Source organism: Cornus florida, unplaced genomic scaffold (assembly GCF_030987335.1).
Source record: "Cornus florida cultivar Cherokee Brave unplaced genomic scaffold, ASM3098733v1 CherokeeBrave_3.0.0_Hap2_Chr06, whole genome shotgun sequence".
Taxonomy (NCBI): domain Eukaryota; kingdom Viridiplantae; phylum Streptophyta; class Magnoliopsida; order Cornales; family Cornaceae; genus Cornus; species Cornus florida.
Genome location: NW_026775576.1, coordinates 100,976,329 through 100,997,562, shown reverse-complemented (window position 1 = coordinate 100,997,562; position 21,234 = coordinate 100,976,329). Strand labels below are relative to the sequence as shown.

The 21,234-nt window shown below is 32.5% G+C and overlaps 1 protein-coding gene across 3 annotated transcripts; it reads left to right on the top strand.

The window, feature by feature from the left end:
* The first annotated feature begins 285 nt into the window (after window positions 1-285).
* On the top strand, window positions 286-6,276 carry LOC132313377 (solute carrier family 40 member 2-like). Of its 3 annotated transcripts, XM_059812116.1 has the most exons (8): window positions 451-675; window positions 1,735-1,885; window positions 2,403-2,599; window positions 2,898-3,380; window positions 3,773-3,944; window positions 4,122-4,259; window positions 4,377-4,487; window positions 5,995-6,276. In XM_059812116.1, the coding sequence occupies exons 1-8, from the start codon at window positions 572-574 to the stop codon at window positions 6,127-6,129; spliced, it is 1,491 nt and encodes a 496-aa protein (XP_059668099.1). In that variant the 5' UTR covers window positions 451-571; the 3' UTR covers window positions 6,130-6,276. The 3 variants fall into 3 exon arrangements, with proteins under 3 accessions (XP_059668098.1, XP_059668099.1, XP_059668101.1); XM_059812115.1 differs by lacking the exon at window positions 1,735-1,885 and having other exon boundaries at window positions 286-675; XM_059812118.1 differs by lacking the exons at window positions 1,735-1,885; window positions 2,403-2,599.
* Window positions 6,277-21,234: the final 14,958 nt, after the last annotated feature.

Sequence of the window (21,234 nt, the reverse complement as noted above, 5' to 3'; positions counted from 1 at the left end):
AAAGATATGTAAGACGAATAATAATATAATAAAATAGAAAGTAAAAAAAAAAGAGTGCAAGATAGAGCACATCAACATAATTATTGACATAGTGAAGAATCAACATTTGGTGTTACACATCAGATGCAATTATTATAATCTTGTTATATGACACATTTATACTGATACTCAATAAAAGATATTTATTATTATTATTTACAAAAAAATATAATGTGTGGTAACAAAATTATGTCACATGAGGAAGATGGTGCAGGTGTCACTGGTGATATGGTTTTGTTTTAGATTGAGCACCCACATTGCTCACGTTAGAGTGGACTCCAAATTTTGGCCTCGTGTTTTTCCAACATGCACCACGTTACCCCATTGCGTTCTTCTGAAGCTGATCAAAATACTACATAAATGGATCACCTACTAGAGGTGTACAATAATCATTATTCACGAGTCAACATCAAAACCCGAATCATATTCACTAGCATCACGAAGAAGACAAACAACATTAGTGGTGTGAATACAATTTCAGAGTGCATGTTCAGGCTCAGGAATCAGAAGAAAAAGAAGCTCCTGAGTGTTAATGATGAGAGACCCATTGCTATCCCAACAACAGACGCCACCTTATCCTTCGTCCCTTCTCACATATTTATATGTTGGCCACTTCTTAGCAAGATGGGGTGCAAGGTCGATCTCTCTCTGTCTCTCTAAAAGTTGGTTTATTTTTTTGAATCATTTTCTGGTTAGGGTTTACTTTTGTTCTTTAATTTTCTCAATGATACTGAAATGGTGTTTTGATTATGATTGTTAGGCCTGTGTTATTATTAGAGTGCATTTTTTTATTTTTATTATTATTTTTTTTACTAATTTCATTCAAATTTGATGAAATAGTTTTTGAGAATTCTTTTTTATTTTTGGAAGGATTTATTTCACAATTGATTTATTTGGGATTTTATTTTTAATAATAATTTGTGTTCTCTTCTTTCTCGTACAACTTGTTTATTTTGTTCGGACCTTACTTTTGTTGTTTCCTTTCGTTTTTATTTTACCATATATATATATATATATATATTTCACAATTTACGTTTTGGAATACCTTCAAGTTTGGACTGGGTGTATTCGTTCATTTTTGCCCTTTTTCCCACTCATTATGAGTGAATTATGGGTGAAAATCAATTTGAGCCCTGAACTGGGAAAAAGCATCCTCTTTCATTTTTCCCAATTTATGACTGAATATTGAATTACAAAATTTGATATGATATCAGTGGTTTGGACTAATTTGCAAAAACCTAGAAGGAAAAAAAAAGGAAAAATAAAAAAAACACAATATGATGATGTTGACACTACAGTTTAATCCTTCTGAATATAGTAGTTTTTACCCAAAAAAAAAAAAAAAAAATGAAAAAAATTGATCTTCAGGAATAAGAAGATGAACCTGAGGATCTTCCTTTCCTTATACGTGTGCACAAGAAAATGAAGTGAAGCACGGGAATCACAGATTACCTTGAATTTGATTCCACTGAATTCTTCAAGTAAATGGTTCTGTGAGCCATTTAAAGGTCATCCACCTTAATATTTCGTTCTAGTCAAATGAACTCGATGGATTCAATGGCTAGGATCCTTCAACTCGGGCAATTTTGTCTATAACGTCAATCCTATGCAATAACTACCAAATGGATTCCTTGCGTACTTCCAATCTTCTGATATTCAATGTTGGATTCCTTTTGAATTTCCTCTTGTTTGCAGAATGTGGGAATTCTCTGTTGGTTTATACATGATTAATATTTGGCCAGACTCTTTACTTCTTACCGCTGTTTATGGTGTGGTGGAATCTGCATCTACTGCGTTGTTTGGCCCCCTCATTGGACAATGGGTAGATAAATTGACATATGTGAAGGTTTGTTCCGATGCTTTTTTAGTGACCCCGGACATTATATCAAAATTTTAAATTTTATTCTTATTTGCTTCAATGTCACAATGAATTAGTAAAATTTCAAAGAACTCTTGGCATATCACAGAAATTTTGCTCGAGTTATCAAGTTTATTGAAATTATTCAAATTACTCAAAAATAAAAAAATAAAAAAAATAAATGGCCACATAGAAAATGAACATACATGAATAATTCATGGATTTAAACTTTGGCACTTCAGTGGGGTTCCTGTTAATTGTTGACTGCCACTCTTGGTCTGCGGTGTTGAAAAAATTTTCTATTGGTTTCTTGAACGTTCATGTCTCCTTGCCAATAGGTGCAATTAAGTGGACCAGTGACAGAAGCAATACAAGTTTGGTCATCTCAAGGATAGAATTTTGAAAAATAAACAGTTTTCTGAAAATTTCTATTGTATAATGTTACAGACTTGGGTTGGTTAGATATACTGAAGACAAATGATACAATTGAATTTCGTATTGGCAGGTTCTCCAACTTTGGCTGTTAACACAAAATCTCTCATTTATGGTAGCTGGAGGCACAGTAATTGGGTTGCTGGTTTACCCAAACTTGAAGCTTACGAATTTAACGGCTTTCATCTCACTTGTCATATTGACCAATATCTCTGGAGCTGTTGGTGTTCTTTCCACTCTTGCTGGAACCATTTTAATCGAAAGAGAATGGTGACTCCATTAATAAGTTTCTATGAACAAAAAATTGAATACAGATTGACTCACATAGTATTGATTTTATCTTGTTTTCTTAATATTAGAAGTTTGATCTACAATTGTACCTATCATTATATACCTTATTTCCTTTTACAAATTGGATATCAGTTTAACATAACCAGCATTTTCAATCTTACAGCAACCATTTTGCCCCCAAATTGTTGCAAGAATCCAAGGCTTCTTTTTTCTCCTTAGAGAGCAGCATTTATGTTTGAATCACTCTAACGCAGCCAAACTTATGTTCAAATTGCAGGGTGGTGGTGTTATCAGAAGGCCACCCTCCAGAACTACAGATAAAGATGAATACAGTTATCAGACGGATTGATTTAGTCTGCAAACTATTTGCACCTGTGGCTACTGGCTTCATTATTAGCTTTGTGTCATTAGAAGCATCTTCACTGACTTTAGCACTCTGGAATGTTATATCTGTTTTCGTGCAATATTGGCTTCTAATGTCTGTGTACAATGGGATACCGGCTTTAAGCGAAAGAAACCAGAAAAGGATCTCAAGACTTTTACCAGTTGATGTGGAAGAGAGCCCGTCTTCTTCGCAGGAGAAAAAGAGCTTGATTTCTTATGATGGAAATGATTTAGAGTTGGATAGAAACTGCTTGAAAAGGAAAATAATTGTGTGGTTTTCCAGTATTCCGTATGTTGGTGCATGGAGAGTGTACTTACAGCAAGATGTGGTACTCCCAGGATTAGCTCTTGCTATATTGTATTTTACCGTCCTCAGGTGAACCACTTAACAAAATTGATATGTGAAAGGAAATATATATATTACATGTTCTGTTTTAAGGGTGTGCCAAGAAACAAAACTTCAGGATAGGGTGACTTCTTAGTTCTTATGATCTATTTTGAATGTCTTATAAATAACTTAGAGAAACAAAGATAAAATGTGAGAAATGTGGCATTGGAAATAACATTTTATGAGATTCCTCTTTCAAATTTGCTTCCTAATGTCCTCCCAAAAGACAACTGATACTGGCAGTGTTATAGCATCAGAGTTTAATGGTAGTTTAAAGTTGCTTCCTAATACACACAAGATAATTTTTTTCTCTCTAAAAATATTTGTTTCTTAATGCCTTTGGGATTGAACTCACGATCCTACTAAATTTGCTATTGCAGCTTTGGAACCTTGATGACTGCTGCATTGGAATGGGATGGTATACCTGCATATGTTATTGGGATTGCTCGCGGAATAAGCGCTACCATAGGAATAGCTGCAACATTTCTGTACCCTATCTTACAATCTCACGTCTCAACACTTCGAACAGGACTCTGGTCCATCTGGTCTCAGGTATTAAGTTCGCTGGACAGGGAATGAGGTCATTGTGATCCTCTTAGAGACATTTGAATAAAACCAGTGGGAAATCATTGCTGTTTCCATGTGAACCCTTTCTTTGTTCAATTAATTTCTAGCTGATCCCTAGTTCTATCAATTTTTATTTTTGGTGTCTCTGTTGTTCTTGTGCAGTGGACTTGCCTCTTAGTATGTGTTGCTTCAACATTTATCCAAAATAACCTTATAGCAGCGTATATTTTGATGGGTGGAGTAGCATTATCACGCCTCGGATTGTGGATGTTTGACTTATCTGTCATTCAACAAATGCAGGTAATGAAGAGAAGAAATCATATCAAATGACAATTTCTCTTTATATGATCATATGATTCTCTTTCTTTCAATATGAAGAAAAGTCATGTTTACTTTCTTTTACCTACTTGGGTATAGGACCAAGTTCCTGAATCTGATCGTTGTGTTGTGGGAGGTGTTCAAAATTCACTGCAGTCAGTTTTCGACTTGATGACTTATTTTATGGGTATAATCATCTCCAATCCCCAGGTGATTGTCCTTTGGCATTATTATTATTATTATTATTATTATTTGACAATTTAAATGGAATGCTAATTTATGCCTGCTCATAGTCTCGAATGGTTGTCCCTGTAGTTTTGTGTTCTTATGATGTAAATGTACAAATAGGTTAAACAACTACACTAAGACTTGCTAGCATCCGTGCATATACAGTGTTCTTAAAGGCGCGCTTAGGCTCCAGGCGCAACACTAGCGATTGTTGTGTGCCCATTTGCGCCTTTGACAACATTTGTGCCTTTAATATGGAGTATGAATATGCTTTAATAGTAATTTATTTTTTCAATTGTGCGCCTCGTTTCACTCAGTTGCGCTCCTCACCTTGTGCCTAGCGTCTAGGCTCCAAAGGACCTCTATTGTCTTGGGCCTTTGATAACACTGCTACATGTGAAATTTGTGCACGGATTATAGTGGAGAGCAAGGCGTCCATGCCTCCCCGCCCCCCTTCCCCTCCTTCCAAAATAAATAAATAAAATGGAAAACACCTTGTACATGGAGACACTAGAAGGATTTTCCACTCAGCCCCCCAAAAGCCCATTAGTCCATTACTGATATAAGCCTGACTTCCTATGATCCTTCCTTTCTCATTGTCAACATGCACTTTTACTTTGCAAGTTGCTATATGAGTTGTGTATGTAAGTTGCTATATTTTAAAACTATAATGTTCCAAAATTGATAAAAATCTGCATGAATTCCGCCAGTATCATTTTTTCCTTTCAGAACTAATTCATTAATTCTTCATGAGTTTTGGAGATTTTAAAAGGGTAAAAAGCATTATAGAACAATAACAACAGTAATTGAAAGCAAAAGCTGAAAAATCCTTTATTACAATTATATGAAGAAAAAAAAATGTTTTAAATCCGTAGTTCTTTGCTGTGGAGAAGGAAATGTATAAATTGTATTTTCATTTGCATGGGGGAAAAAAAAAAAAAAAACTGGTGAAAAATGTAAAGCCTCATAGGGATTATGAGGGAATTGAACATCCCGCCAAATTCGAATTATAGAAAAATTGTAGGCTGACATTCTAAAGTTTATTCTTAACGGCAATTTTTAAATCTCATGGTTTGCATATTTTTATTTATTAATCTTAAATTGGCTACTTCTTACCTGTGCCATTTGGCCTATTAGCTTTTGCTTTCTCAAAGTACTCGCACCCGCTTCCCCTTTTAGTAACTTTGAATCTAAACATTAGACATCAATGAGTTGTAACAAGATTCTGTGTGTGTGTGTGTGTGTGTGTGTGTGTGTGTGTGCACATAAGAATCATGAATTGCTTGATGACATTCATAATGCATTCAAGTAACAGTGGTTTCAAGTTTTGTCTTAAAATAAATAGTGAGAAGGACAAAGAACAATAAAACAAAAGCATCTCATAAACTTTTTGGGACTTAATAATGTGAAATCATCTCTCCTGTTTCAGAAGTACAGTCATTCTTGAAAGTTATTATCACTTACTTTCTGCTGCTGCACTCTTACTCAGGATTTCTGGGAGTTGACAATGTTGTCCTTTGTGTTGGTGACAATGGCTGCAACCCTCTACAGTCTACACATCTATCTTGTCCGGAAGCACCTCTTCCACTTTGAGAAGCTTTTACTGTTGTTCCATGGTTTGTAAGATCATCATAGATTCATATTATAATAAAAATTGTAAATCTCTTGATCTTTGTGGACATGAATATGCAAGCTTGTTTTAATGATCCATGTTCTTTGTATGTAATTGACATAGTATTGATTCTATGCAATAGTGAAGGCTTTTGATCAAGTTGTTCCTCTTAATCTATATTTGGTTTGCAAATTTAGTCTTGCAAAGTAAAAGACAATGTAAAGCATATAATTTTCCCCTTCTTGGTTCCCATGGAAAACAGGGACCACAAGAGAATATGAGAAAAGGCAATGTGAAATTTATTAAATTTTTCTTTTTCTTTTTCTTTTTTTTTTTCCTAATTTCAGCCACTTTTTGAGAAATTGTTACTTTCTACCTTGATTTAAGCTAATTATCTTCGTTTTGCTTAAGACGGGATGCTAAAATTTGGTGTAATTTTGTATAAAATGACTGCTCGTAGACTCGAACATGCATATTCATACTTGTGACCGAGTAATGTTGCAATAATAAGGAGCACTATTTTGTTTTTGGTTTTGCCTTTTCTTTTTCCTTTCCTTTCCTTGTCCTCACTATATAGTTTGCCTTCTTATTTTCCGTTTCCTTGTCCTTACTAAATTCCTTTAAAAAAAATTGGAAAGGAATTATGTGCCTGAGGTAGCTGAACTTTGGTATAATATAATGTGTTAGGTCAGATGGACAAGCAACTAATCCATGGAATGAAGATAACAAATGTTTTTAACCTAGAGCAGTTCACGGTTGACTTGTTAAGCCGACTTTTAAAAGTACTAAAAGGCAATGAATTAATAAATAAGAAAAAAGAACTTTTGGGAAATGTAACTAAACAAATACTTTAAAATTTGAAGTGATCTTTTAATACCACAATTTAACAAATAAATGGTCTGATAAACAAAACCATATGTTAACATAAAACAATAACTAGGTAACAAAAGTACAATAAAAAAAGACGGAAAAACCTCATGGCGGGGTAGATTTCTCTAATTCTTATATATTAAGAGTAATTACTTGATCCAGGTTGCTTTAGAGCTGCATGTATCTAAACTTCATGTGATGTGATTTTTGGTCACAAAATTTATTTCTTTAAGGTTTATCGACAACTAAAGTTTGACCTTTTCTTTTTGGCCTTCTTAATGCTACCACCATTAATCAAAATCTATATATATATATATGTGTGTGTGTGTGTGATAACTTATAATTCATAAAACGCCCAGGCGAATCAATTTATTCTTAATTGACTTAAGCTTCCAATATTTCCTACAATATTTTTAAAGATAGTAAAAGCAGTATTTGAAAAAGAGAGAGTATTATATATATATATATATGATAACTTACAATTCAATAAACGTTGAGTCGAATCAATTCATTCTTAACTGACTTAAGCTTTCAATATTTTCTATAATTTTTTTAAAGATAGCAAAAGTTGCATTTAAAAAAGAGAGAGTATTTAAGTCAACATCTGTTGAAGAATTTAAATAGTAAAATTACAACTTCTTTAATCGCTTAAGTTTTTAGCTAGAGACAACAACAAACTACTTAAACCACTGTGGTGCTAAATTCATCACCTAGGTTTAGGGTTTGGCCTAAATGAATTGATAGTATATTGTAGGATTAGAGAGTGAATAAGTGGTGTCTCAATCTTGAAGCTTCTTGACATTCAACTCTAGTAGAATTTCTGCAACTCTTGCATCAGTTAAACCTACCTTTTAATTGCTGCAAATATGTATTTTACTGGTCAAATTGATCCACTTTGATCCCAGGAAAATAATTTAAAAAGTGTGACAGTGAGTATCCTGGGTATCAAAGTAAGTCCCAACTGCTTTTTGATTCATATTCAGGTAATGACTCAATAGGATATAATACCAAAAGAACATGACAAGATCATATACACTTTGATAAAGTGTGTGTGTCTATATATATATATATATATATATAACTCAACTGTTTTATATATATATATATATACCACAAGAAACAGCCCGTGCAGATTATTAACTCAACTGTTTTAAAATCTTTGGGTGTTTCCCTTAGGTTTTCTGTTTGAAACTCGATAAAAAATGATTTTAAATGATGGGCATGATTTGTGAACGAGTCCAATGTTAAGAAAAAACAATTACAACTATGATTATGCTTAGCAATAAAAGGAAATGTCCTCTCGTCATCAATGCCTTATCTTGAGTGTATCCATTGGCAAAAATATGGAACTAGGTGACTTTCAATATGTAAAATCAAATTTTGTTATATTTATAATCCATTTTCATCAACTGATTTCCCAGGCAATAGATCCACAAGTACCCAAGATTTATTATTTTGTAATGATGAAAGTGGTCAAAGTGAATCCAATTGGAATTTATCTAAACCATAGAGGTTGGTTCAACTCTATTAGTCACTGACTTGGTTTCGATTTCTAAAGTAGTGCAATTATTAGGATTAGTTTGGTTCGTAGTTTATAGATTCAAGCTAATCCCTTCAACTTGTAGCGCTTTGTAATTAAGTTTCTTTTAAATATTTTTTTTTTCCCAAAAAATTCCTCAACTAATCAAGGAATATTTTGAATTATTGTCAAAAATGCTCCCACCAAGTTAAGGAGGATTCGCTCAATTCTGTGAATACAGTTAAATACATGCAAAAAGTCTTATATATTTATTATTTTTTTGAACTTTTAATAGTTGCACTCATAACAATGAATTTTAATTATTTTTTTTAACTAAAAATATGATGATACATATAACAAAAAATATAAATTCAAATATTATTATACAAATAAAAAAAAAAAACAAAAACTTTTAGCTAAATTTATGCCATGGGCCGAATTATAATAAACTCACTCATGACTGGACTTGGTGGGGGTATTTTAGTAAAAGTAATCCCCCGGGTTAAGTTGAGGGGTTTTTTTGACCAATAAATAAATATATAGGAATTTAATGCAAAACCCTACAATTCAAGGAAAGTTAAAAGCAATTTACTGGATTAAAAAATTTTAATTTATCCAAATCGAACCCTAAGTACTTATACATGTGAATATTTATTTTCATTTGATTAGATGGTAACTTGTTACCATCAGGTTGGCCCTTGCACTACATTGACTCAAGGTGTGTGTGTGTATTTTCTTCAAGTTTAATAACTTTTTTGTGATAGCTAGAGTAATGACGGGATTAAAAAGTTATTTTGTTTAATATATATATTGGTATTTTATAGGTTTCACTACTCACTTTCCTATCTAACCAAGCATGTAGTCCTTTGACGTAGTCCTCTTCCTTATCCATTATAGTAGCAATTATGATACCAACATTAATCGATAGGTATCTTCAGAAATTTGTAAATTTTACTTTTGCGTAGATTATATTTTTTAGAAGTGTAATGATTTCACCAAAAGAATCCAGAGAGCATTCTCGTGTGCTCATAGCATTCTCCTGTGCTCATAAATTATTATAATAACCTTTGGATATCTTTTAGCATCTTATTCATTATCATATAGATAGTTTGTGTGGTCCTCCTTGAATTTTTCATCTATACTTTCGATATTATATATACTTTCATTATCATCATGAGAATCATAAACACTAAAATAAATAAAGATTCTATAGGATTTACAAGTTTTACTACAAACAAAAAATTAACCAATATATATATTAGACAAGAAATACCTAACGCCACAGGTATTACTAATACCATAAATGATGACTATTTTTTGTTGGAGTTTTTATTTTTTTACCCATTCACACCAACTTCATAACATGAGTGAGATTTAAGTCTCAAATTTTCGCAACGAAAAAAATTCAAACCCGCTCGACACACTGAATATAGTTCGCTATACTATCCAACTGCGATATGATCACATAAGCAAATTGGCAGATTTTAGAAAACAAGAATTATAATTTTGAGCTGGCATTGTTTAAGATTGATTTGATTTAACTTTATCCATTAAATTCGAACCTGTAACTTTCATGGCTTGTTATCAAAGTGGTCACAAAAGCAACTTGATTGAATTTAGATTTAATTAATGTTGCTTACTGCATGGATGAAAACTTACTTAAGCAGACAATTAGTTGACTTAAAATTGTATATAATTACCAACAGGCATGTAACTTAACGATGTAGAGTTCGAATTTCAGTGAAGGGTATGTGAGTACCAATTAAAAAATAATAATAATAATAATTGTATATAATTACAATTAGATGAAAATTGTACACTATATTTAATTATTTACTATGCCTAAGCTCTTTTTGTGAAGTTTTTGGGCTTTATGTCTTATTTTTTCAGCCCAAGCTCAAAGCACACATTGTAAATTACCATTGTACTTATACAACCACACACCCACCCACCCACCCCCACTCACACACCAAAAACAAAAAAAAAAAAACCCGTAGATTAAATTTGATTTTTGACATAAAATATGCATTTCTTTCCCCTGGTCTAATAAGGTTGGGAGGATCTTATAGCACAACTACTTACAAATTGTCCCAGCGTTTGTGCCATTTTTTTATATTATTTTCTTCCCACTTTGGTATTCAGAAGTGTGAGAATTTTGGGCTTACCAATCATATTTTATTATAAAATACTAACCGGTTGGTCAAGTGACATTACAAGTAAGTGCTCCTAAAATTTGTAAAACATATAAGAAATCTTTCTAAACTAGTAGGCTATAGAATAATTCATTAAACATATTTTTTTATTGAATTATATTGATACTGGTAGAATTTCAGTCTTATACTATGTTTGGTGGAAAGGAATAATTGAGGAAGGATAAAATAGAGCACGGATAAAAGAAGGAAACGAAAGAGGGTGGAAGCTTCTCCCCTCACCCACGCATACAAAATAAAAAATAAAAAAAAATCCCTATCTATTAATACAAAATATCATTTTTAGCCTTAGTCATCTACAAAATTATAAATATTCAATTTCTTTCTTTCCAATCAAACAAAATAAAGTGTTGTATGTTATTCATTCCATCTAACCAATCAAACAGTGATATTGCGTTTGGTGTGCAGGAATAAAATGAAATACAAGTGGAATGGAATGTGAATGAGAATGATAATGAAATAAAATGTTCATTCTCATTCTATTGTTTGGTTGTAAATATGAAATGTGTAGGAATGAAATGATAATAACCATTTTAGTGTTTAGTTGGACCAATTTAAGATTTAGAATGGAATAAATTTCAAATTGAGTTCTTTAAAATATCCCTCTTAGTAACAAATAAATTAAATTAACAAAATGAAATTTTTCTATGAATTTTTGGAAGGCAGTGGAGGTGGAAAGTAGTAGTGGTGTTGTGGTGTTGGAAGGCGGTGGTGGTGGCAATGTTGGAAAGGGGCTACAGCGGTATTGGTGGAATACAGTGGCAGTGGTGTGGTGGTGGTGATGGTGGAAGAAGATTGTGGTATAGATGGCGATGGTGGAAACCAATGAAGGTGACTGTGGTAATGGTGGAAGGCAGTAGAGGTGGCGGTGGCGAAGGCGATGGCGGTGGTGGTGGTAGTGGAGAAATGAGTGGTAGTGGTGGAAGGTAGTGGTGGCAGTGAAAGGTAGTGGTGGAAGGCGATAACTGTGGTGAAAGACGGCAATAGTGGTGAAAGGTGGTGGCGGTGGTGAAAAGTGGTAGCGATGGTAATGGTGGTGGAGAAATGAGTGGTAGTGGTAGAAGGCGATGGTAGCAGTGAAAGATAGTGGTGGAAGGCGTTGGCTGTGGTGAAAGACAGTAGCGATGGTAAACAGCGGTGGAAGGTGGTGGTGGTCAAAGGTGGTGGCGGCAGTGGTGGTGGAAGACGATGGTTATGGTGAAATGTGGTGGCAGTGATGGTAGTGGAAAGTGGTGAAAGGCAGTGGCGGCAGTGGCGGTGGAAGGCAGTGGCGGTGGTGGTGGTGGAAAGTGGTGGTGGGGAAAGGTGGTGGCAGTGGTGAAAAGCGATGGTGGTGGCGGTAGAGGTGGTGAAAAGCGATGGTGGTGGTGGTGGTAGTGGAAGGTGGTGGCGGTAGAGGTGGTAAAAAATAGTGGTGATGGTGGTAGTGGTTACAGCAAAGGAAGGTAGTGTCGGTAGTTAAATGCAGTGGTGGTGGAAAGCGGTGGACGATGGTGGTGGTGGTGATGAAAGGTGGAGGTAGTTATGGTTGTGGTGGAAGGTAGTTGTGATTTTTGGACTTAGAACATGAGGATTATTTTGGGAAGTCGATTTAAAAAAAAAAAAAATGGAATTATGTGCCTGAGGTGGCTGAACTTTGGTGTAATATAACGTCTTAGGTCAGATGGACAAGCAACTAATCCATGGAATGAAGATTTTATATGTTTTTAACCTAGAGCTGTTCATGGTTGACTTGTTAAGAGGACTTTTAGTAGTACTAAAAGGCAATGAATTAATAAATAAGAAAAAAGAACTTTTGGGAAATGTAACTAAACAAATATAAAATTTGAAGTGATCTTTTAATACAACAATTTAACAAGTAGATGGTCTGATAAACAAAACCATATGTTAACATAAAAACAATATGTAGGTAACATCATTCCAAAAAATATATATGTAGGTAACAGAAGTACAATTAGAAAGACGAAAATACCTCATTGCTATCCAGGTTTCTCTGAATTTTTAAATATTAACAGTAATTACTTGATTCAGGTTGCTTTAGAGCCGCGTGTATCTAAACTTCATGTGATGTGATTTTTGGTCACAAAATTTATTTCTCAAGGTTTATCGACAGCTAACGTTTGACCTTTTCTTTTTGGCCCTCTTAATGCCACAACTATCAATCAAAATCAATCAATAAATAAATATATATATATATATATATATATATATATATATATATATGATAACTTACAGTTGAGTCAAATCAATTCATTCTTAAAACCTATTTAGCTGGGCTTTCTGTAACCTCAAAACGGGCTTCTAAATACAAAAAGTCCTTTACTAATAATAAAGAGCGTTTGGTAAAATTTCTGAAATGGACTTTTAAAAAGTCTCAGTGGTTTAGAAGCCCGATTGACCAAAGCCAATAAAACATGCTTCCTAATCGACTTCCCACAAAATATACAGTTTTTTAAGTAATAAATATAAAATTTCAATATTGCCCATTATTTAATCTATTTTTATTTCTGAATTTCATTGCAAACTTTTATCTTTCTATTTTTGCATCATCTTCTTCCTTCGTTCTCTACCCAAAAATTTTAAAAAATAATGCTGAGCAAAATTTCACAGGACTTCATTGAAAAAAATATTATTGAAAAACGATTCAACAAAGGAAGAACAAAAAGACTGAGCAGTTGTAGGAAAAAATAATATTGCCTCCTATTTGACTTCATAGTCTGAACAGTTCTAAGATTTATAAACTCTCATCCAAACTTTAATTCTATGTAGAATTTTAAATAATTTTTTTTCCTCTCAAAAAAAAAATACACACACATATATATATATACACACACACACACACACACACACAATATATATATATATGTGTGTGTGTGTGTGTGTGTGTGTGTGTGTGTCTATATAATTTTTCTTTTTCTTTTTTGAAGGCTACCCATTCCGCTGTTAAAGTGATTTATAAATATAAATAAGAATAAAAATAGAATATTTTTGCTGCCATCTCTCTCTTTTGTTTATTTTTCTTTCCTTTTCTTTTTTCCATCTCTTTCAACTTCTATCATGTAGTCAAGGAAAAAAAAAAAATTCTACCATGTAGATTGGGTTAAATTTGTATATCCTGATCTTCAGTATACTAATTAATCGTTGCTATATCATTTGCAATTTCACTCCATCACTTTAATTATGATTTCTTTTTCTTTCATTCTTTGTACATTCCAATTAAACTCTTTACTATTATTCATGGTGTTATTCATGGTTTATTAAGGATATAATTATCAAGTTAAATTATGTTAATTGTTAAAAGAGTTTCAAAAAATTTATTTTAGAAAGAGAAAGCTCCGCCAAACAGGGCGTTAAACTTCTAATATTTTTTACATTCTTTTTAAAGATAACAAAAACTGTATTTAAAAACGGGAATATTAAGTCAACATCTGTTGAATGATTGAAATTGTAAAATTACAACTTCTTTAATCACTTGTGTTTTTAAAGACAACGACAAACTACTTAAATCAGTGTGGTGCTAAAATTCAATAATGAATAACTCATCACATAGGTTTAGGGTTTGGACTAAATGAATTGATCGTATATTGTAGGATTAGAGAGTGAATAAGTGGTGTCTCAATCTTGAAGCTTCTTGACATTCAACTCTAGTAGAATTAATTTCTGCAACTCTTGCATCAGTTAAACCTACCTTTTAATTACTCCAAATATGTATTTGACTGGTCAAATTGATCCACTTCGATCCCAAGAAACTAATTTAAAAAGTGCGACAGTGAGTATCTGGGTATCAAAGTAAGTCCAACTGCTTTTTGATTCATATTCAGGTAATGACTCAATAGGATATATATATATTTATATATATATATATAGACTTTCTTTAGTAACACTCCACAAGAAACAGCCCGTGCAGATTATCAACTCAACTGTTTTAAAGTCTTTGGGTGTTTCCCTAAAGTTTTCGGTTTGAAACTCGATCAAAAATATAAAGTCTTTGGGTGTTTCCCTAAGGTTTTCGATTTGAAACTCGATCAAAAATGATTTTAAACGATGCGAATGATTTGCGAGAGAGTCCAATGTGGAGAAAAAGCAATTACAACTATGATTATGCTAGCAATAAAAGGAAATGTCCTCTCGTCAACAATGCCTTATCTTGAACATTGGCAAAAATATGGAACTAGTAGTGACTTTCAATATGTAAAATCAAAATTTGTTATATTTATAATCCATTTTCATCAACTGATTTCCCATCCACAAGTCCCCAAGATTTATTATTTTGTAATGACGTAAGAGCATCTCTGTAGCTATCTCAAAGGGCCTCTCAAAGTCAAAATATAACAGGTAAATGAAAATAATACACTCCATTGAACTCTCAAAAGACCTCTCATATTTTCAGATTGTCAAAAATATTGTCATATATAACAGCTTTTAACAATTTTTAAGAGGTCACTTTTTTTCTCATACGGTGTTGTTTACCAAATTATAGCAGGTGGATGAAAATAATATATTCCAAATAGCATTTTGGATGAAATGCATCATTGGAACAAAATTGCTAAAATATAATATTTTGGCACTGTAACTCCTCTCAAAATATAACTTTGGCATGAAAAAATAGCATTTTTACATTAGAAATGATCTAAGTGGTCAAAGTGAATCCAATCTGAATTAACCTAAACCATATAGCTTGGTTCAACTCTATTAGTCACTGATTTGGTTTTGATTTCAAAATTAGTGCAACTATTAGGATCGGTTTGGTTCGTAATTTATAGATTAAAGGTAATCCCTTCAACTTGTAACGCTCTGTAACTAAGTTTCTTTTAAATGTTTCAAAAAATCCCTCAACTAATCAAGGAATATTTTGAATTATTGTCAAAAATGCTCCCACCAAGTTAAGGAGGATTCGCTCAATTTTGTGAATTCAGTTAAATACATGCAAAAAATCTAATATGTTTACTTATATTACTTTTTTAAACTTTTAATAGTTGCACTCATATCTATGAATTTTAATTATTATTTTATGTTTTTTTTAAATTAAGAGGCTGTTTGGCATGTGTTTTGTTTTGTTTTAGGCCTGCTACAGTAACCCCTTTCAAGCCTAAAACATGTTTGGCTTGGTTTGTTGTGTTTTAAACAGTTTTTAAATAATTTCAAAAATGGGTCCAAAATATGAAACACCATTTTGGTGTTTTTCGTTACTTCGGTACTGTTTGGGCTATATTACACTGTGGCGGAGGAAACAATCTGCTCATTTAACTGTAGCAGAGGAAACATTTATAAAAGGTAAATTTGGTCATTTTCTAGGGTTTTGGGTGCAGCTTCTCTTTGGCGATTTTGGGTGACTCGCAAATCATCTCAGCCTCTCGAATCGCCTCTAACTCTATTCTCGTTCTCAACTTTGAACTTGCCCTTTCACTGTCTCTGCAACTGTAAACTACAAAATCTACAAGAATCAAAAGTTCAAAACCCATATACTTCAGTTTATCTATCAGTTTGCAAAAATCAAAAGTTCAAACCTATATCAAAACCCATATCGGCATATCATTTCAGATTGTTCAAAAAATCAAAACCCGTATCTTTTAGTTTCCATCGCCCGCTGTTCTAGTTCGGGTTTGCCGTTAAGAAGCTTCAGCCACTGGCCCGCTGTCTCTCAACTCTCAAAACCCATATCGGCATATCATTTCAAATTGTTTTAATTTTTTTTTTTCTAAATCAATTAATCAAGGTCTGTAATTCTTGTTTTAATTTTTTTTTTTTTTTGGCTAAATCTATTTGAAATCAAGGTCTATAATCCTTGTTTTAAATTTTTTTTTGGCTAAATCAATTAATCTATCGAAATAATTTTTTTTTTTTTGGCTACATCTGTTTTAATTTATGATCTTTTTCATATAATTTTTATTTTATTTTATGAATTTTAGTTATAAATATTTGTGAAGATAATGACTGAAACAAGGCAGGATTTGTAAATAACTTGTAAACAAGATAATAAAATTGAAAATAGGTTATTGCAAAAAAAAAAATTAGGGCTTTTATATGAAAAAATATTGACAATATTTGAATTATTAAAATGTGCTTTCTAGACATTTTTGTAAATAAATTATTAAATTTAATGATATAAATTTACCATTTCATAAAATGTGACATTGTAACACTTAGAGTGACCAAACATGTTTTGCATGTTTTTGTTTCTGATATTTCCACAGCAAAACATTGTTTTCAAATGTGCTTATGAATTTTTTCCAAAACACTCCTATAATAAAAACACTGTTTCTGTTTTAGCCAAAAACAAAGCGCAAGCCAAACGGGTCCTAAAAGTATAGTGATGCATATAACGAAAAATATAAATTCAAATATTATTATTCAAGAAAGAAAGAAAAGAATATATATATATATATATATATATAGGAATCCCCGGTTAAGTTGAGGGTTTTTTTGACCAATAAATAAATATATAGGAATTTAATGCAAAACCCTACAATTCAAGGAAAGTTAAATGCTATTTACTGGATTAAAAAAATTATAAAAAAATTAATTTATTCAAATCGAACCCTAAGTACTTATACATGTGAATATTTATTTTCATTTGATTAGATGGTAACTTTTGTTACCATAGGGTTGCATCTTGCATCACATTGAATCAAGGTGTGTGTGTGTGTATATTGCTGGGGTTTTTATTATTTTTTTCTAAAAGACAAGAAAAATCTTTTTACTAGTAACAAATGGAATTCGAACCCACACTTAGCTGAATTTACGAAACAAGAATTATAATTTTGGGCTGGCATTGTTTAAGATTGATTTGATTTACTTTATCCTTTAAATGGAACCTGTAACTTTCATGGCTTGTTATCAAAGTGGTCACAAAAGCTACTTGATAGAATTTAGATTTAATTAATGTTGCTTAGTGCACGGATGATGTTGCTTAGTGCACGGATGAAAACTTACTTAAATAGACAACTAGTTGACTTAAAATTGTATACAATTACAACTAGATGAAAATTGTACTGTATATTTACTTTGCCTGAACTCTTTTTGTGAAGTTTTTGGGCTTTATGACTTGTTTTTTCAGCCCAAGTTGAAAGCACGATGTAATTGCCATTATAATTATACAATTTGCTTTAATTATTCGGGGAAAAAAAAAAAACTTAGATCAAAATTGATTTTTGACATAAAATATGCATTTCTTTCCGCTGGTCTGATAAGGTGGGGAGCATGTTATGGTACTACTTATAAATTGTCTTAGTCTTTGTGCCATTTTTTATATAACTTTCTTCTCACTTTGGTATTCAGAAGATTGAGAATTTTGGGCTTAGCAATCATATATTAAGAGAAATATTCGGAACATTGTAATAGCATGTACTTCCTTAAATGGCATAAAAAAATGATTTTGTTATAGAATACTAACCGGTTGGTCAAGTGACATTACAAGTGGTCTTAAAATTTGTAAAACATATAAGAAATCTTTCTAAACTAGTAGGCTATAGAATAATTCATTAAACATATATTTTTTATTGAATTATATTGATATTGGTAGAATTTCAGTGTTATACTATGTTTGGTGGAAAGGAATAATTGAGGAAGGATGAAATAGAGCAAGGAGGGTGGAAGCTTCTCTCCTCACCCATATACATTGAAAATAATAATAATAATAATAATAAATAAATAAAAAACACACACACTAATCTATAAATACAAAATATCATTTTTAGCCTTAGTCATCTACAAAATTATAAAAATTCAATTCCTTTATTTCCAATCAACCAAAATAAAGTATCATCTTGTCCTCTTAGTTATTCATTATATCTAACCAACCAAACAACGGTGTTGCGTTTGGTGTGCAAAAATGAAATAGAATGAGAATGAGAATGGAATGAAATGGATATTCTCATTCTATTGTTTGGTTGTAAATATAAAATGTTTAGGAATGAAATGATAATAATCATTCTAGTGTTTAGTTGGACCAACTTAAAATTTAGAATGAATAAATTTCAAATTGAGTTCTCCAAAATATCCTTCTTAGTAACAAATAAATTAAATTAACAAAATGACATTCTTTTATAATTTTTTTAAAAAAAGAATAAATGGTGGCAGTGGCAGTGGCGATGGTGGTGGCAATGGTGGAAAGCGACGACAACGATGTTGGTGGAACGCGATGAGAGTAGTGTGGTGGTGGAAGGAGATAGTGGTGTAGATGACGATGGTGAAAACCAATGGAAGTGACTGTGGTAGTGGTGGAAGGTAATTGGCGGCGGCGGCGGTGATGGTGAAAGGCGGTGGAGGTGGTAGAAGGCGATGGCAGTGATGGTGGAAAAATGAGTGGTAGTGGTAGAAGGCGGTGGTGGCAGTGAAAGGTAGTGGTGGAAGGCGATGGTTATGGTGAAAGACGGTAATTGTGATAAAAGGCGGTGGTGGAAGGCGGTAGTGGTGAAAGGCGATGGTGGAAGACAATGGTTGTGGTGAAATGTGGCGGCAATGGTGATGGTGGTGAAAGGCGATGGTAATGGTGTTGGTGGAAGGTGGTGGTGGGGAAAGGTGATGGCGATAGTGGTGGTGGTGGTAACAGTGGTGAAAGACGAATGTGGTGGTTGTTTAGGGTAAAGGAAGGCAGTGTCGGTGGTTAAAGACAGTAGTGGTGGAAAGCGGTGGGCGATGGTAGTGGTGGAAGGCGGCGGTGGTGCTGAAAAACAGTGGAGGTGATTGTGGTGGAAGGTGGTGATGATTTTTAAACTTGGAATAAGAGGATTTTTTAAGAAATTAACTTTTTTAAAAAAAAAAAAAAATTATTTAGGAATGAAATAATCATTCCATATATTTAATTATGAAATGAATTTTCATTTCAATAAAATAGTCATTCTCATTTTAAATTGTATAGTAAATAAAAGCACAGTTGAAATGGACATTTCATGAGAGCAACACTGCTTTAGCATTTTTTTTTTTCAACTATTTTCCTCTCTCTCTACCGCAGAGCATCAATAAAAAAATTAAAAAAGAAAAAGGTAAATATCATGGGTGGGCCACTGATTGACATATACTATGACATACTTAAACAGTACTTGTTTTTGTGATAGATCCTTTGCAAATGAAAATGAAATTATATAATTAATTTGAGTTTAATCTCAACTCCATTTTAGTTGTTGCCTAGAGTTGGCAGTTGGAACCTGCATGAGTCGCCACCTCCCTGAATAAAAGTTGTCCCCTTCTCTTTTTGACTCTAATTAAGCCTGCCCTACACCCATCCACACAACTAATATTCCATCTCTATCTCTCTCTAACTTTCTCTCTCTAGCCGCTCTTATCAGTGGGTAAGGTTGGTACTCTCGCAACGTCATTCATAGGTACGGCAATACCTCCCCACAAAAATAAAATATCTTATTACCATTTTGGTTAATAAATATATATATATTGGCACAGCTCAACCTTATGCTTATGACCATCAAAGAAAATATTATATCATATATACACATATAGAAATATATTCTGTATCGACGATCGTACCGTCCGCACTTGGATATGTCCTTCCCCGAATACTTTCTCCACCGCGTGAATGGGTCTACGTGTGACCTAACATGAGAAAATGACATTTCCACGTCCTAAACTGCCCCTCTCAACATCCCTTATTTACGCTGCACACTTTCTGTCCTTTTGCCGTACGGAGCTGTCATTATTTCTCAAAACACGCAAATACCCCTACCCCTTCTCACCAATTACCAAATTTTTTTTGAAACATTTAATAAGGTTCATAATATTTCAATTTAAAAAAACGTAATTTCAACTAAGTTTATAATTTCATGAATAATATTAGTCTTTTCAAGTTTCAACATTGTCCTTTCTCATTAATGACTTATAATGCTATTTTCTTATTCAAATACTAACTATGCCTTTTAGCTCTAATTTATAATTATTATCAATTTACAAAAATAATAAAAATCATATAATTTTAATTGCCACCACAATAAACAATTTCCTCAAATATTTAACAAGTTACTTAAATTTTAACCAATTATAATTGGAATAAATAAGTCCAAAAAATTCAACAAATTTTTTCCCATAAAGTGTAACTAATGGGAGATGAGCTTATTATACAATCTTTTTACTATTTTTTTTATAGTCTATTAAGATTAAAACATATTATTTGACTTTTTTTCTCACAACAAAGATTATTATTTTATCAATAAAAATTAATCGAGATGATATAATTTTTTTTTATAAAAAAAATATAGTGTTTGAACTTGATTTTTTCTTCTCCCAATAAAGATTATTATTTCATTAATACAAATTAATCAAGATGATGTAATCTCTTTTAAAAAAAGAGATATTAGTGTCCCAATAATATTAGTACGTTTGATTAATTTCTCAAAAATAATTATCAATTTTGTATTTAAAATCAACAAGAGATGATGACTGGAGAAATATTGGATTTCACTCTCAGGGGTCAATTATGTCTTTACACAAGAGGTAGGACATCCCCATACGGTCCATACCAAACTTTTTGAAAAAGCCAAAAGGACAATGTTGTAATTTTGAATATTC